The sequence below is a fragment of the Filicampus tigris genome, chromosome 3, assembly GCF_054856515.1.
Source record: "Filicampus tigris isolate MCC_2025a chromosome 3, RoL_Ftig_1.0, whole genome shotgun sequence".
Taxonomy (NCBI): domain Eukaryota; kingdom Metazoa; phylum Chordata; class Actinopteri; order Syngnathiformes; family Syngnathidae; genus Filicampus; species Filicampus tigris.
In genome coordinates, this window is record NC_141219.1 from 26,304,881 (window position 1) to 26,321,309 (window position 16,429).

The following is a 16,429-nucleotide window of genomic DNA, read 5'->3' on the forward strand; positions in this document are numbered from 1 at the left end:
CAAAATGTAGTGACACATCTTATAAACCAAGGGTCACCAAAATGGTGCCCGCGGGCACAGATTGCCCCCAACGCCGATATGTCTGTTCTATGAAGATCTCACCAGTAATGAGACATTGTGATTTCCTAGTAATGTCAGAGGAGTGATCATTTGAAAACGTACACACTTGCAGGGATATATAGATGTTGCATATGTTGCATATGTTGCAGTGTTGCATATAGTATATATATAATTATAAACCATGATTTAGCAAAGTAGGAAACAGATATTGGTGGTTCTCAGAAAATATGGTCCAGGAGTGTGACATAAGAGCCCCCAAAAAACGTGTTCAAAACCATCTAAAAATGATATATTCTTTAAACCAGGACACTGGTCACCACAGTGGACAGCTATTCAAATGTTGCTCTAACTTCCGGTTCAACATACTAACATAAAGTAGTTCTGGTAAAGTATACAGTGTGTAAATCGTCTGAGGTAGCTTGTGTACACAGAAGGAAACAAACCTTTTCTAGCGATGTCTTATCACATTATGGACAGTGTGGGACTTGTTAATTTGTTGCATTGACATTCTGCCAGTTTATAACTCTCTCTTACAACTCTTTTTGGAACTGATGCACTTTAAGGGTACAGAGGGTGCTTAATTACACGGGTGTGTTGGCATGTCATGAAAAGAAAATAGTCGCAATGGCTATTCTTCACCAATCAAATTCCTGTCAAATGACAGCACAAATCTCAGTCAAGTTGTTATATTATCTTTGCATTATGTCTGCAATCGTGTAAGCAGTGAAATCTGTAATTGATTGAAAATGGAAGAAAACATTGGCTGTCGAAGTAGGTCTGAACATTCCCCTGGACCACACTTTCTGAGATCCACCAATATCTGTTTCCTACTTTGCTAAATCATTGTTTATAATTACTGTGCGAAATCCATCCATCCATCCATCATTATCCAAACCGTTTATCCCCATGAGGGTCGCGGGCGTACTGGAGGGGCACACTCTGAACTGGTTGCCTGCCAAAATCATTAACCAGTTTCTTCACATAAATTAATAATCAAATGTTTTAATAACATACGGCATAACAAAATAGTCTTTCAGAAAATCACTTATTTCAGAAGTGTGTATCAAACTGATAACCCTTCACATTAATCAGTACTCAACAGGTAGCTCTCATTTTCAAAAAGGTTGGTGACCCCCGATTAACGATGTACATAAATACTGATGGACAAACTGAAGACACTTGAACATCATTTGTTTGTTTTCTTTGGAAAATTTAATATTAACATGCATTTTACAAATGAGGTACTGAAGTTGGCAGCTCACTGAAAATAAATGAAAATAATAATAAAATGACAGTTTCATTTGTTGGCCATCATAAAGGAACATTAACTTGTTAATGACTGCGGCATGCTGCCAGCAGGGACTGGCTAATGCAATCTTGAGCTCTGACTGAGAACAAGGCAACAGCCAGTGTGAAAAGGTCAGAGGAAATGATTTTGAACACAACAGTGAGTCATGCAAAAGATCCAGGATGTAATGAAGTTGTCATCAATAAGTTAAGGTCGTTGGTGTAGGCAGAACACAGAGCTATATAAAAAGGGGACAAGAACGTGCCTGCAGAACTGAAACTTTGCAGACTTGAATGTGTTTTCATCTTAGATAGACAGAAACATTCTACTTCATTTTCCATGAAGGTAGATGAGACACTTGCATTTTGGGATCACGGAGTAAAACCAAAGACAAGTGGTTGCTAATTGGGGCTCATGCAGTTGCTTCCTATGGACAGTTTCATGTGACTGGCTGGCAAAAAGATTTACTGCAACCATTTACACAACCAAAGACACACAAACTGACAGAACATGTAGTATCGGAAACGAGCACCACTGACACCAACAAGTCACGTCAGGAAACAAAACAGGCCAATTTTCCTCATAAGGCCTTCATGGATGCCAGTCATGGGTCGAATCGCATGATAACCTATAAGTTAAGATGAGTTATCGTTCTTTTTTATTTTTTTTAATGCTCCTCATCCAGTACATTATTGTACACTGTTGATAAGATATCGAAAAAGTTTCACAGAGAATATTGAGTGAAGTATAATGTTTGGTATCAAAGGACACTATGAAATAGTTCTTTATCAGACAATTCGAATCTTCCAAAATTTGTAGGAAAGGTTTCGGTATGTGATGAGTATTGGTGCTGCGTTCCATATACATTTGGGCTGCACAATAATGGAAAAACATGCAATATGGTGGATGAGTATAGCGATTTCAATGTCAATGAGATAATTAATATGTACCTAAAGAAATGGCATTTTTATTATCTAATGAAATATTTACTTTTTTTCTTGTGACAAAATAAGAGAACTCAATGTATTCTTAGCTAATTACGTGTAATTGACCCTATATAATATTAATCTCTTGGATGACGATGCATATTTAAGTTTGCGTCTGGCTGATCAAATTCAGATAAAAGCATACACAATTCCATAAGAAAATTATCAGCAGTCTTGGCAATATGCATATTGCATGGGCCAATATTGCAATATCAATATATTTCGATATATTGTGCAGCCCTATTATACATGCAGTATTAGTGGACAATGTTTGGTGTTCAGAACCTCAGCTGCATCAAACACATTTGGAATGAACTAGTAAACCGTGAGCCCGAAGCTCTTATCCATGAGTGACCTCACAAATGTTCTTCTGAGTGAACGTACCGAAATGTCCACAGACACACTGAAACATATTTTTAAAAGTCTTCCCACAAGAACGGAATCTGAGACAAAATCCATATTTGTGTTTCTCAGATGTTCAGTTTTTGCTGGTGTAATGGGAAGATGCTTTAATTCTTTTGTCAATATAATCTATGTATGTGGATTAAGAACTTCTACTTTACGACTATAAACTATGCTACTAAATGATGTAAACAGCTACTGTGGACTGAGCTCCCACAGAACATTTTTTTTTTACATACAGCCCCTTCCTGGCAAAAAAAGTGAATGCAGTGCTGATAGCTCCCAAGATTGTTTTGTAATAAAGAAATCAATCATCTGTTCTAGCTACCTACTGTGTATATATACTCATTACTATGCAGTTTAAAGTACTCTGACATGCCATCACATGTAATTGGATGGTAAGGTTGACTTGAAATTGCTAAGAAAAGTCTACGTGTGTTGTAAAATGTTCTTCTTTTACTTTGATAATACATTTTCAGCCTACCCTTCCGCCCTCCATCATCTAAACTATGACTTTCAACTGTCATGTTGAAATATGATTCTAAAGCGTGCAACCAATGTCCATATGTTTTTTATGTAAATTCAACAGACTCTTTTTTTCACTGTAGTAAGGTAATGAGAATCTTATCTAGCGATTCTCTGAATGAGCTCTAGCAAGTGCCAACCACAGTTGTAACTCAGATTGTCAGTGTATTGCTTCTTCTTAACACTGTTGAAATATCCACAAAGGTTCCATCATCACAATGAAATCTAATCTCAAAGACGGAGAAGCATGTTGAAGAGCTTTACTTTTTAAACTTTTTGATTTGAATAAAACAAGAACTGAACTGTGACTGATGTTTCCAAATTCCCTGACAAAGCATGTTATGAATTTATGATTACAGCCAGGCCTTTGTGAGTCCCTGTGTGACAAATATTCACTGTCCCCTGGTGCCTTTGAGTTTGGGGGCCCTCACACAGACAGAAACTGTCTGTCACCGAGAACAAAAGCCACACAAAAAGAGAATTTGATAAGGAGGCGCGAGACAGTCTTGACATTTAATATGTACAAATAATCTCCCCAGCAGGATACGATTAGTGTGTTTTAATCTATTCAATGAGCGTGTCCACATAGTACCTAAGCGGAGTGACTGACCAGTCAACAAATCCCTTTCATACCCACCCCATGACATTGACAGAATTTATAATCCACAATCTATAAATTTTAACATATAATATTGAAAAGTGTAATGTTTTAATCTCAAATTGAAAGGAAGTAGCAATAAGTGAAAGCCCACCACCCTTCATTGCCATTTAGACCAGACCAATAATGACTCATTAACTTTCTCACCATTATCATTACATAATGTAATGAGTTTGCTGCCGCATTTCTTGTGGGAGCTCAATTTGCAGTATTGCCAGTAAGCGGTGAATAATTCCTTGGAAAGAATTGATACAGCCACAGATATTATTGCAATGTGGGGGAAAATTCGTTCCGCGTATGCAAACTAGACACCGTGCTTTACGATCTCACATCAAAACAACCTGCAAACTTTGCCTCTGAACGCTGCACGTGTTTGAAGTGCAACTATACGCACCAGTAACCAGCAGAAGGGACTCTGCACAAATGACACAAGTTGAACTTCTGCAACACTGCGAGGCACTGATTTCATATTATATAGCACTGCCGCTATGATCGAGCCCCCCGACGAACCCCCCACCCCGGGTCCACAAAGCTACTCCACTTGTCTGCAAAGTGCCAACCACGGCCAAAGCGCAGACTGTCTGCTGCCAGAGTCCAAGTTCACCATCTCACTCATGCCGGGTTCCAAGCATGCATCAATTAAACCGAGAATGAGATGATTAGACCTCATCCATGCAACCGCACATCGCAATGACGAAGAGAATGATGCCACTTACCCATGCAAGCATTTAGCAGGATACCCAAAAAACATGGAACAAGGCGGCAGCACCTCTTGGATGCCATTTAAAAAGCTCAATTAATCCAGCACTTGCACAACGCAAAGTTAATCGATGAGGTTAAGAAATATTCGGCTACATGTTCCGACGTACGGGGCTACTGTTTGGTGACACGCTGGGGTCGAACAAGCTTTCGCCATTCCAACCATCTATTAGTAATCTGTCAACATCCCTCTCCTCCTCCTTCTCTTCTTCATTCACTACACTGGATCACGACCATTCTCTCTCTCTCTCTCTCTCTCTCTCTCTCTCTCTCTCTCTCTCTCTCTCTCTCTCTCTCTCTCTCTCTCTCTCTCTCTCTCTCTCTCCCTCTCTCTCTCTCTCTCTCTCTCTCTCTCCCTCTCTCGCTCTCCACACCCCCACACACATTCAATGCACGTGTTCTCATGGAACAAAAGAGTCAAGTTCATTACAAACGGTTTGTAAATGGCAACAAATAATGACTTATGTACAATGTGAGAAAATACGGTAATGGTAATTCGATGCAATTCACAAATAGTATTTTTTTTTCCTTACTATAATTTCAGACTCTTATAATTTGGCTATTCATCTGACATTGACACTGACCACATGATTATTATATAATTATTATTTATTATATTAAATATTCCAACATCTTTTTTTCTGTGGAGACCATCAACATACATGCAATTCAGCACAACAAAAGAAATTCTTAGTGGTGTTAGTAGGAGCTCGAAGGATTTTAAATGTTAATAAATGGCAAAATATTAACTATAGATGTGGGTGAGTTTTGTTTAAAGCAAAATGGTTCAGCGTGAGTGAACCTCACATAAACAAGGAACTCTCCTGCTCGTTGGGAACAAAGCATTACCCGTTAAATTGTACTATATTGCCCTCTAGCGGGCTGTACAAAACATGCAAATACTTAAAATTCTAAAAAATAATAATACAGTGGTGTAAGCCTACTTCAAAATTGCATTTAGTTTTGTCATTTTCAGAGAGGTGTGCAGTGTTAATTATTATTGTTGCAGTATGCAGTATCGTTGAATTACAGTGCCTGCCATTGAGAGATGTTTGTATTTTTTTTTTTGCACATGGCTTTAGATTTGTACGTGCCACAATTACATAAGCGTAATGGGAAATGCTCTGCACAAAAGCATGTTTTATGCGTACAAAAAATGTGTTTTGTGTGTAGACAACAGTTTTGTGCGAGCGCTTGGACAGGTTTATTCACACAAAATAGTATGACTCTCACAATACACGTACGGCATTTGTACGCGAACACATTTGTGTACATAAAAAACATGCTTTTGCAAAATGTGTCCTTTTACACTTACGTAATTGTGGCACAAATATAACGCCATATGGATCCACGACCGTAGCTAATTTTACAAAGCGTGCCATATTTTCCAATTGGATCTCTAATTCACATGACTCATGATGGTCTCATGAGGCATGTGAGTTTCATTTTGAAACTCCACGATCCACGAATTAGGGCTATACACAGACTACACCAAATCACGCCTCTTTAATGGGTGCGTTAGTCCCACAAGTCCCACTTTCATTCATAACCTTACGTGTGTTGGTGCTGTGTTGGTGTTCCAAACGACCAAGAGCAGTCGCTCAATCTTTAAAAGCGGTTCAAATGTTACAAACAATAAATAAAACAATTGTGAAGCTTTGTGAAATCAATTATGAAATCAATATCAATTTGAAAATATTGGAATTTTGAAGATTTAAAAAAATATAAGTTAATTTTTTTACAATAAGCCCGTTTAATTTTTTTTACCTTGGGCATGTAGTAACTCAAACTTTCTTATTTTAAATGATGAAATGTGAAGGTTTTAGAGGATTTTGCGTTCATTCTAAAATTTCACCGGAAAGCTGATTATCATTAAAGTAATATACATTGAGGTTAAGATTAAGCATTGAATCAATTGAATGTTTGCCCCAATTTTAGTATTTTCTGATGTAATTATTGCCTCCCCCCCACCCCACCACAATAAAAAATCCTTCTAGTTCCAATTAGGATTCTACCCTAATCACAGTACAGAAACAGCTCTTATCAAAATACTAAATGACATTAAATTGAACACTGACGCAGGGAAGGTGTCGGTGCTAGTCTTATTGGGTCTCAGTGCAGCATTTGATACAATTGATCATAACATATTGATTAACAGTTTGGAAACTTGGGTGAGATTAAACGAAACTGTCCTAAAATGGTTTAGGTCTTACTTAGAGGAAAGGAGTTACATTGTGACCATTGGAAGTTTTTAATCAGATTGAATGGCCATGACATGTGGTGTTCCTCAAGGGTGAGTCCTTGGGCCCCTTCTGTTCAGTCTGTATATGTTACCTTTGGGTCAAATGCTTCAGAACACCAATGTTGGCTAACACAGTTATGCAGATGACACAGCTATGTGTATCAATGTCCCCAAATGTCAGCAGTTCAATCAGCGTATTGTGTAACTGTCTAGAGCAAATTAACAACTGGATGAACCAAAATTGCCTTCAGTTAAACTAAAACAAAACAGAGGTAAGTATTTTCGGCAATAAAGAAAAGAGGATTGCTGTTAGAAAACACCTGGAGTCACTGTCTTTAGAAAGCAAAGACCAAGCCCGAAATCTTGGGGTGCTGAAAGACTCAGGCCTGACTTTCAACAATCATATCGAATCAATCACTAAAAATGCATTTTACCAGCTGAAAATCATATCCAGACCGAAGGGTTGCATGCTTCAAGCAGACCAGGGGAAACTTATCCATGTATTATGGCCTTTTTATTTTTATTATTTATTGTTTATTGTATGTAAAGTGGAGGCACGGTGATCGACTGGTTAGCACGTCCGCCTCACAGTTTGAAGGTCGTGGGTTTGATCCCAGCTCTGGCCTCCCTGTGTGGAGTTTGCATGTTCTCCCCGTGCTTGCGTGGGTTTCCTCCGGGTACTCCGGTTTCCTCCCACATTCCAAAAACATGCATGGTAAGTTGATTGGACTCTCTACATTGCCCCTAGATGTGATTGTGAGTGCGGATGTTTGTCTCTGTGTGCCCTGCGATTGGCTGGCAACTAGTTCAGGGTGTCCCCCGCCTACTGCCCGATGACAGCTGGGATAGGCTCCAGCACGCCCGCGGCCCTTGTGAGGATAAGCGGTATGGATAATGAATGAATGAATGAATGTTTGTAAAGTGCGTTGTTACAGCTCTAGCTTTTATGAAATGTGCTATATAAATAAAATTGTATTGTATTGTATTTCATCTGGCGGCACGGTGGTCGACTAGTTAGCACGTCCACCTCACAGTTCAGAGGTCGTGGGTTCGATCCCGGCCCCGGCCTCCCTGTGTGGAGTTTGCATGTTCTCCCCGTGCCTGTGTGGGTTTTCTCCGGGTACTCCGGGTTCCTCCCACATTCCAAAAACATGAATTGTAGGTTAATTGGACTCTCTAAATTGCCCCTAGGTGTGATTGTGAGTGCGGATGTTTGTCTCTGTGTGCCCTGCAATTGGCTGGCAACCAATTCAGGGTGTCCCCCGCCTACTGCCCGGAGACGGCTGGGATGGGCTCCAGCATGCCCCGCAACCCTTGTGAGGATAAGCGGTATCGATAATGGATGGATGGATGGATTTCATCTTCAGCAGACTTGATTATTGTGACGGTCTTCTTACTGGTCTCCCTCAAAAGAGCATCAAACAGCTTCAGCTCATGAAGAACGCTGCAGCTCGGGTTCTGACCACAACAAAGAGATCGGAACATATCACTCCAGTCAGCTTTACAGCTTAACTATGGAATAGATTTAAAAATGTTGCTACTGGTCTATAAATCACCGAAGGGTTTGGCTCCTGAATACATTAATGAAATGCTAATTTAATATAAACCCTGAACATAAACCTCGGAGATCTGCAGACTTAGGTCAATTAGTGGAACTCAGAGTTCTAGGTAAACATGGTGAAGCTGCATTTAGCTGTTATGCTGTACACAGATGGAATAAGATGCCAACAGAAGTGAAGTCAACTCCGTGCGTAAAGGCTTTTAAATCCAGGTTAAAAACTTTACTTTTTTCTCATGCCTTTGATTAAGTTACTCTAAACAATTTCAAATAATTTTTTCCCTTTTATATATTTTAAAAACCCAATTTTATTTCTTATTTCTTCACGCTCCACTACTTCATTTATAGAATTCCATTTCTTTTTTGTCACTTTTTGGCATTGAACTTAAAACGGTTCTTATAAATCTATTCTAAATGTCTCTAAACTGACATTTGAGAAGCTAAGGAATTAACAGTGAAAATAATCAGAAAGCTAAAGCCTTTTGGAGAATGTGTGTATGTTGTTAACAAATTACAATGACTGATCCTGAACAATTTCCACTTCATAATTTCTATTTATGAAGGGGATTTCTATGTAGCTATACTGTTTTCATGCATTCTCACTTGACAGCATTGTGGTGCTTTTTTTTATCTTTTAAAACTCTTCCTGCAGAGTTTCCTTCATTTCTTAAGAGGAAACCAATGGTGGACAAAATCTTCTCTATTCTTTTTGCATTATGTGAGTGAATAATAATATACCTTTCACAAATCCTGTGGTTAGAACTTGCCTCTGACCTTGATATGAGGCATTTGCGGCTTCTTCCCATGAGTGTATATGTATTGTGTTTCTCCCGCATTGCAAACACATTATGCAGCTAAGTTTAATTCAACACTCTACAGGCAAAATAAATGGAATAGTCTCTCGCTTTGTTATTACCACGAACAGGATGGGTAGGAAATGGATGACTGGCATGTCTCCATATTTATGACACCTACTGAGGCTTAAAATAAGGAGACTAGCGCACAATTTATAATTTGAATTGAATATGTATTTTAGATTAAAGGTGAAACGTCTTCAACAAACATGAAACGTGCTGACCACAACTGCACAGTGCTAATATTGAATTATTAGGACTTTGAGATGTCAACTTGTAAAACATATTAGTACACTTTCAAGAACATTTGTTTTATACAGTTTAATTCAGGGTATAGCTACAAGTGAGGATTGTGAGTGTCGTTTCTGCCACAAAATATGATGCACTTACCTGTGTGAGCCACAAGGTATCGTTGTTGTATACAAATTACGTTCTATCGTAAGCACCTCGTGGTTTTCGGATTATAGTATTCCTCTTTCTTTGGATATTTAGTTTTATTTAACCTGTGCCACAGCCACTTTAGATTTAGAATCCTCATCTCTTGTCTGTATGTTGTTCTTCACTCACATTCACTGTCTATTCTCGCACACGTAGACGCAGAGGTCCATTGAGCCGATGAAAAGCCTCTTTGGCCACTCCCCTTTTATGAGTACCTTCATTACTCAGGCAGCGTCTGGGAGCAAGCAGGGATCACTTACATCGGGCTTCTTTTAAAACGTGCAAATGATGCTTCCTCCGTTCTTTTATTGATCGTGTGCGTACATGGTGGAGGCTAGGTCGAGCCGACAGTGCCACAGTGGCATCACCGGTCTGTGCCTCCCCTTTCACAGCCGCTCTGACTGAATACTCGGTTGGCCGCAATGAGGAGAATAACGGGCAAGGCGAGGGATGAAACTTTGATCGAGCTGCAGAGCGCCGGAGACGTTCACACTGGAGGTAGGCCCATTTGTTCGTGCATCCACGTCGTTTCTTCTTTTCTTTTTGGTCTTCATTGATTTATGTCAAGAAAGTATGCCGGCCTCGCATGAAAGCGATATAGTCAACTGTATAGACAAATATATAAACCGACTTTATAACGTGAGCGTTTAAAAAAAAAGAATAGCCGAATAAATAACAACTCGGGTTGTTTTAAACTTCAAATTACGTGTTATCATTTAGTGCAAACGTGTTAACAGAGTCGTCCAAGTGTACTTTGTGGTTTCTCTGAGCAGAAGCTGCTCCTGATATTATGATAATAGTGGGGAAACGTAAGTCCCGGACTAGAATTTACACTGGTTCTCTGTTTCTATTTTTTTTTGTTGGCTCAATGTGTGTCATTACAAAACAAACTTAGGGGTCACCTGCCCTGGAAGGTGTTTCCATTACAAAAACACTAAAACTGTGTTCTAGACAGATTTAGATTGGTCATTACATAAGACAATGTATTTGAAACTTGAGAAAAGTTATTTTTCCTATCCATATTTAATGGGATTTCTTCTTCAGTGACCGTCAGTGGTCAATATGTCTTAACTAAACCCCAAACCATTTCCAGTGTGGTTTGAAACAGTATCCATCAGAGTCCATTATAGGGACATTTTACCCAGCAGTAGATGTGCTTTTTGATGTTGGCTTGATGAAAATGAATTGTTTTACCATCAATTTTGCCCTAATGGTCCGTGCAAAATGACTAGTTCTCACTTAACAATAAAGTTGTAGGTTTTAACAGAGGATTGAATTGTTTCACTATCTGCATTATGCCTCTTACACCTATTATTTAAAGTAGGATTACCTTCTAATCCAGCAGTTCACGGAGAATTGATATGACCGCAGAAGAGCAGTACTGTGTAATCGAGAATTGTTCATGAATAAAAATATTTTTAATTAACCCAATGTCTTTGAACATAATTTCTCGACAATAACACACACTCGAATATTATACAGCCTCCCTTCAAAAGCTGATTTTCATCTGTATTTATGTAATGTGCTCCCCCAATTTGCTGGTATACATATTCAAAACGTGAAATTAATTATCTTCCTAAGTAATTTGATAGATTGAGATTTCTCATGTTCAGACATGTATTTTTGTTTGTTTGTTTTATATCTGTAAAGTGAAGGCTTTCAACACTCCAGCCCACAGATGTGAATTGGTAGATACAACATGCCCTTTTGAGCTATGTGCCTACGGCATCACTAAGCTAGCAGGGTCAAAGTCGTCATCGCATTTCATGCGTGTGGGCGACAAGAAAACCAACCTTTTTGCAATTGTTATATATTGATTCCTTACAACTTGGCAGTGACAAAACAGTAAAGCTCATGAAAATTGAGGAATAAGCAAGATTTAAGTTAATTTTAGTGTCACTGCATTGCTTTTGATGAGAATTCGACCTCCCCAACATGGCCGCCACGTAAACACTTCTTTAGCCAGTTGCTACAGCATTCTGCTGTGTCTAGTCTTCATATCTATGCGCAAACTTTGTGTGACAACACAAACATGACGAGGGGAAAAAAAAACTGGATATGCACCGTGGTGTCCCGACGGTGTAAGGTGGGGGTCGCTACTGTTTGAAATGTGAACCTCTCGCTATGTTGCGTTGCGGACAGCCAATCGGTGTCGAGAGTGTACTTACTATGTCGCACACAGTGCACACACAGAGCACACACACATGCAACGTGGTGAAATAAGCAATGTATGACAATATCATTGCGGTCTGTGAGGACCAAGCGGTACTGTGTATAACACAGCCTGCTTCCAATACTGGCCTGGACTGAGCCAAAAGGAAGCAGGCTTTCAGAATTGGGAGTGAGGAAGTTGGCCTGTCTGGTGAGTATGGTTGGGCATCGTTTGAATTTGGTTGGTTCCGGTTCTTTGATTCAATTCCGGTTCCTAACAATTCTCGATTCCGATGCTTAAATAAACAAAACAAAAAAAGGAGTTATTTTGGAACAAATCACATGAACTTCTCTGTTCTTTAATTTCATGAACTTTTTACCGTTTGCGAACTTTACCATGAATCACTCAAACGGCTGTGTTTAACCAGTATATTTAGTTTTAATAAACATTTTTTATTATTATTTAGTATTATTTTTCACAAGGGCTTTATTTTTGAGAAGTTCAAGACAATAAAATAATGCAGTTGTTACTGAAAGCATGCTACTGAACACCAATTGATTGGCTAACCTTGTCTTTCTTTAGAAAGAAAATATATATGACAAACACAATGCTGCATTTTAAGGGCAAGCAAGGAAAGTCCCATCTAATCTAAGCAGTCTTTGTAACCATATGCTGTACATGTATATGTTCAGTATGTATGTATATTTGCTGCAGCTGCGTATAATTGCTGACCTGTTTTCTGAATCTGAGCCGTGATTTGTCGTTGTGAGCAGTTACGATGTCATTTTCAGTCGACAGAAGACAAAATGGCCGCCCCCAGAGATGGCTAAAAACAAGTGCATTTTGCTGCTTAATTTATATTCCACAAACGCAAAATTAATCAGAATGCCGTGTTTTAACTAATGGGCCTGCTGGGAACACCCATCCATTATCTATACCGCTTCTCCTCACAGGGGTCGCAGGGAGTGCTGGAGCCTATCCCAGCTGTCTTCGGGCAGTAGGCGGGGGACACCCTGAATTGGTTGCCAATCAATCGCAGGGCACACGAAGACAAACATCCGCCCTCACAATCACACCTAGGGGCAATTTAGACAGTCTAATCAACTTACCATGCATGTTTTTGGAATGTGGGAGGAAACCAGAGTACCCGGAGAACCCACGCAGGCACGGGGAGAACATGCAAACTCCACACAGGGAGGCCGGAGCCGGGATCGAACCCACCACCTCTGAACTGTGAGGCGGACGTGCTAACCAGTCGCTGCTGGGAACATATTCTTGAAAAAAATATGTTTTGGTTGACATCCGCTTTAAGTAACTTGTAGCTCTGTGGTGGCAATTACATGCTGATCGGCACCACTTTTAAAATGATTCATGTCTTGGTTATCAACCAGAATGTCCTCAAATCCCCATTAAGACTACTTCATCTTGTTGGATCACTACAATTACAACTACGACTAATGCATTGTAGATGCAAAATATAATGAATACCATGCACAATACTGTCAAATGAATCATACATGTTAAATAAGCCATGTTATATTAAGTTTTGTATTTAGTTTGTCACAAATCAGAGAGATTGGAACAATTGAAGGAGTTCGGGTGCTTTTTCGGCCTTCCAAACCAAGCCCATGTTGTAATCTTATGATCTTGTTCAACACAGTAGCGTTATTTTTAGTTCTGATGGTTTGACCTCGTGATTGGATTTGTTTCATATCGTTAACTACTGTATCTGGACTAGCAGTGGGAGCAAATAGCAGTCGGGCACATGCAAAATTTGCTGCTTGAACTGCAATAAATACAGACCTGAACTCGTTCCCAACACTGAATTGCATTTATCGATGAGTGTTTAATAAAGAGATGTCAGTTTACTTTGGGTCTGTTGTGAGTTGATAGACTGCACTTGTTGTGCAGTGGCTTTGTTGAGGCACTTATCGGAGCAGACCTTCAGCCCCATGTGAAAGGGGAGGAAGAGGTCTGTCTTCACTTTCCTCTGGCTCTGTTTTGACAATTGGACCTTGTCCACAGCTGCCCAAACATGGGTTTATAGATTGACTGACAGACTAATGTCTGTAGTACAGTTAAACCTTGAATGTTCAACACAATCCATTCAATGATGCTAACAACTTGGAATATCCTTTGAGAGACTAAAACAATTTGTTCCTAAGTAAATTTAATCAATCTCCATGATAAAACCTCTATCAGCTATTCATGCAGTATGTTATGCGTTCTAGTCATGTTGTCATGTGTTTTGCTTTGTGCCAACACTGGTACCATTCCGAAGGAGTTTATCCTTAAGGTACTTATATGGAACTGTTAATACTGCATGTGATTTGAACTCTGGGTTTTTGTGTGAGGCCTGTTTGGTCGAAATCTGAATTGTAGAACCGCAGGGATGTTGGACAGGTTGCATTCTACAGGCAGAGCCTAACTGAGCCTGGAGTCACCCCTTCATCAGCGATTTACATATGATTGCAAAATAAATCAAATAGCATTGCTTTTGCCATTGTTGTGAATTTATGAGATAAAATGTCATCTAATTTAAAATACAAAATAAAATGTTAAATATTTTAAACTATAGAAATTGAAAAATCCAATAGATATATGCTGTCTACTATGCATGTGTAAATAAAACGTGGGTTTTTCTTTTGCTCATACACATTCAGAGTCACCGTTACTGTCATGATAGTAAAATGTTGATTAGTAGATGCAAAGGAGAAGTAAAGTGAGTGGTTCATTTTAAGCGTTATTGCATAATTATAATGGAGGTGAATTTTTTTTCCCGATTTCATGGCATCCCCTGGAGGCGGCGTTGGCACCTATAGCATTTGCTTATGTTACTTAAAGGGCAAGTCGACCCAAACATATTTTTTTCGAGAATATGTTCTATGCAGGCCCACTAGTTGAAACAAGGCATTCTGATTAATCTTGCGTTTGTGGAATGAGTTAAACCGCAAAATCCACCCGTTTTTAGTCATCTCAGGGGGCAGCAATTTTGTCACTTCTGTCGACTGAAAATGACATCACAGTTGCTCATAACGACCAATCATAGCTTAGCTTCAGAAAACAGTTGAGCTATGATTGGTCGTTATCTGAGCCCTGAGGATGTGTGATGTCATTTTCAATCGACAGAAGTGACAAAATGGCCGCCCCCTGAGATGGCTAAAAACAGGTGGATTCTGCTATATTGCATTAACACAATATTAATCAGAATGCCCTGTTTAAACTAGTGGCGAATAGTAGACTTCCTCTTTTAACCCATTAAGACGGGAGCGCATAACGACGTTTCTACCACTAGAGCCGGGAGCGCTGCAGATACGTCTTTTCCTTTTTTTAATCCAATTCTCGGTCTCTTAGTCAATTTAATGCATCAGAATATACACATGATGGTGTCGCGAGACCGCGGAGGATATCACAGAATTTTTTCGAGTAATAGCGGACGCCGTCGATCACGGGAGCTCTGAAATAAGTAACGGGAGGGATAGAGATGACGCGCTTGTGGACTTTGAAGCAGTGGAACGAGTTGAACGGGATATATGGTTAAGATATGTTTGTAGACGATATTGACGTCTTTGTAACTGAATAGAGGATGGTAATTACCACTCAATTTTTTTTATTAAAAAGTGTGCTTCACTTGCACTGACACTTTATGACACTTTATTTTTACATCTTTAAAACAGTAAATAGTAATAAACTCAGACCTGTGTGAAAGCCACATGTCTAAGCGCTCATATTATTTTGAAATTATGTTTCTATCTGCTACAGGGGCTGAGATATCAATTATTTTGTAGGTGTTGAGATTCTGGGAGAGCCCCAGGTTTAAGAGAGTGATTCTATAGTCGCCCTTAGGTTTTGGAGAGATGTTGAGCCAGGCGCTTTAGGCCTTAATGGGTTAATGGGCGAGCCGACAATGCCGAAACAGCCTCTTCAATGGCCCGTCTTGGGAACGTGTCCTTTATTCATGATATATCATCTAGTCTTATGAAGTATCTTCCCTTTTCAATGGTGCTTCATAGCTGTTATTGATTTTTTTTTTAGCATGTGTGCTTCCTTCAAAGCTCATCTCACTTTCCGATCCGCATCCAGATGAAGTCATACCCCACTTGGTGTGGAAGAGCCAAAGAGTTGCCATGGAAACTGACCCTGTAATTGAATTACCCCTGTGATGGAGGCACGAAACTAAATCACACATAAAAAGCCATCTCTTTCTTCTCAGTCCCACACGCTGCACAGAAGTATTGTTTTGTGTTTTCATCAAAGTCATTCATTTTAGAAATAACCCGCTCCTAACTAGTGTGTAGTATGGACGACACGGACTCGCGCCTCGCGATGAATCCCCTCTCGACAATCCATGTTTGAAAAGGTTCGTCTTCGGTGCGGACAGGGTCACGTGACTGGGCCCTGCCCGCTGATTTGGCGAATGATTATCACTTCCCCCTCCTCTGTCGTCTGCACACGCTGATTTTTCAGCATTTCCCCATACTTTGCGGCCGTCGACTGACTCGCGACG

The 16,429-nt window shown here is 39.6% G+C and overlaps 2 protein-coding genes across 3 annotated transcripts in view; one reads left to right on the forward strand and one right to left on the reverse strand.

The window, feature by feature from the left end:
• Positions 1–4,913, reverse strand: part of igdcc3 (immunoglobulin superfamily, DCC subclass, member 3) — an 82,605-nt gene extending 77,692 nt beyond the window's left edge. Inside the window, exon 1 of the mRNA XM_086026798.1 lies at positions 4,636–4,913. Within this exon, the coding sequence (XP_085882924.1) occupies positions 4,636–4,702 (67 nt within the window). The 5' untranslated portion in view covers positions 4,703–4,913. The remainder of the gene's footprint in view (positions 1–4,635) is intronic.
• A 5,062-nt stretch (positions 4,914–9,975) lies between these two features.
• The window catches only part of ano5b (anoctamin 5b), a 44,669-nt gene continuing 38,215 nt past the window's right edge, over positions 9,976–16,429 (forward strand). For both annotated transcript variants that reach the window (XM_086025820.1, XM_086025821.1), the window contains exon 1: positions 9,976–10,268. In XM_086025820.1, coding sequence (XP_085881946.1) covers positions 10,193–10,268 — 76 coding nt within the window. In that variant the 5' untranslated portion in view covers positions 9,976–10,192. The remainder of the gene's footprint in view (positions 10,269–16,429) is intronic.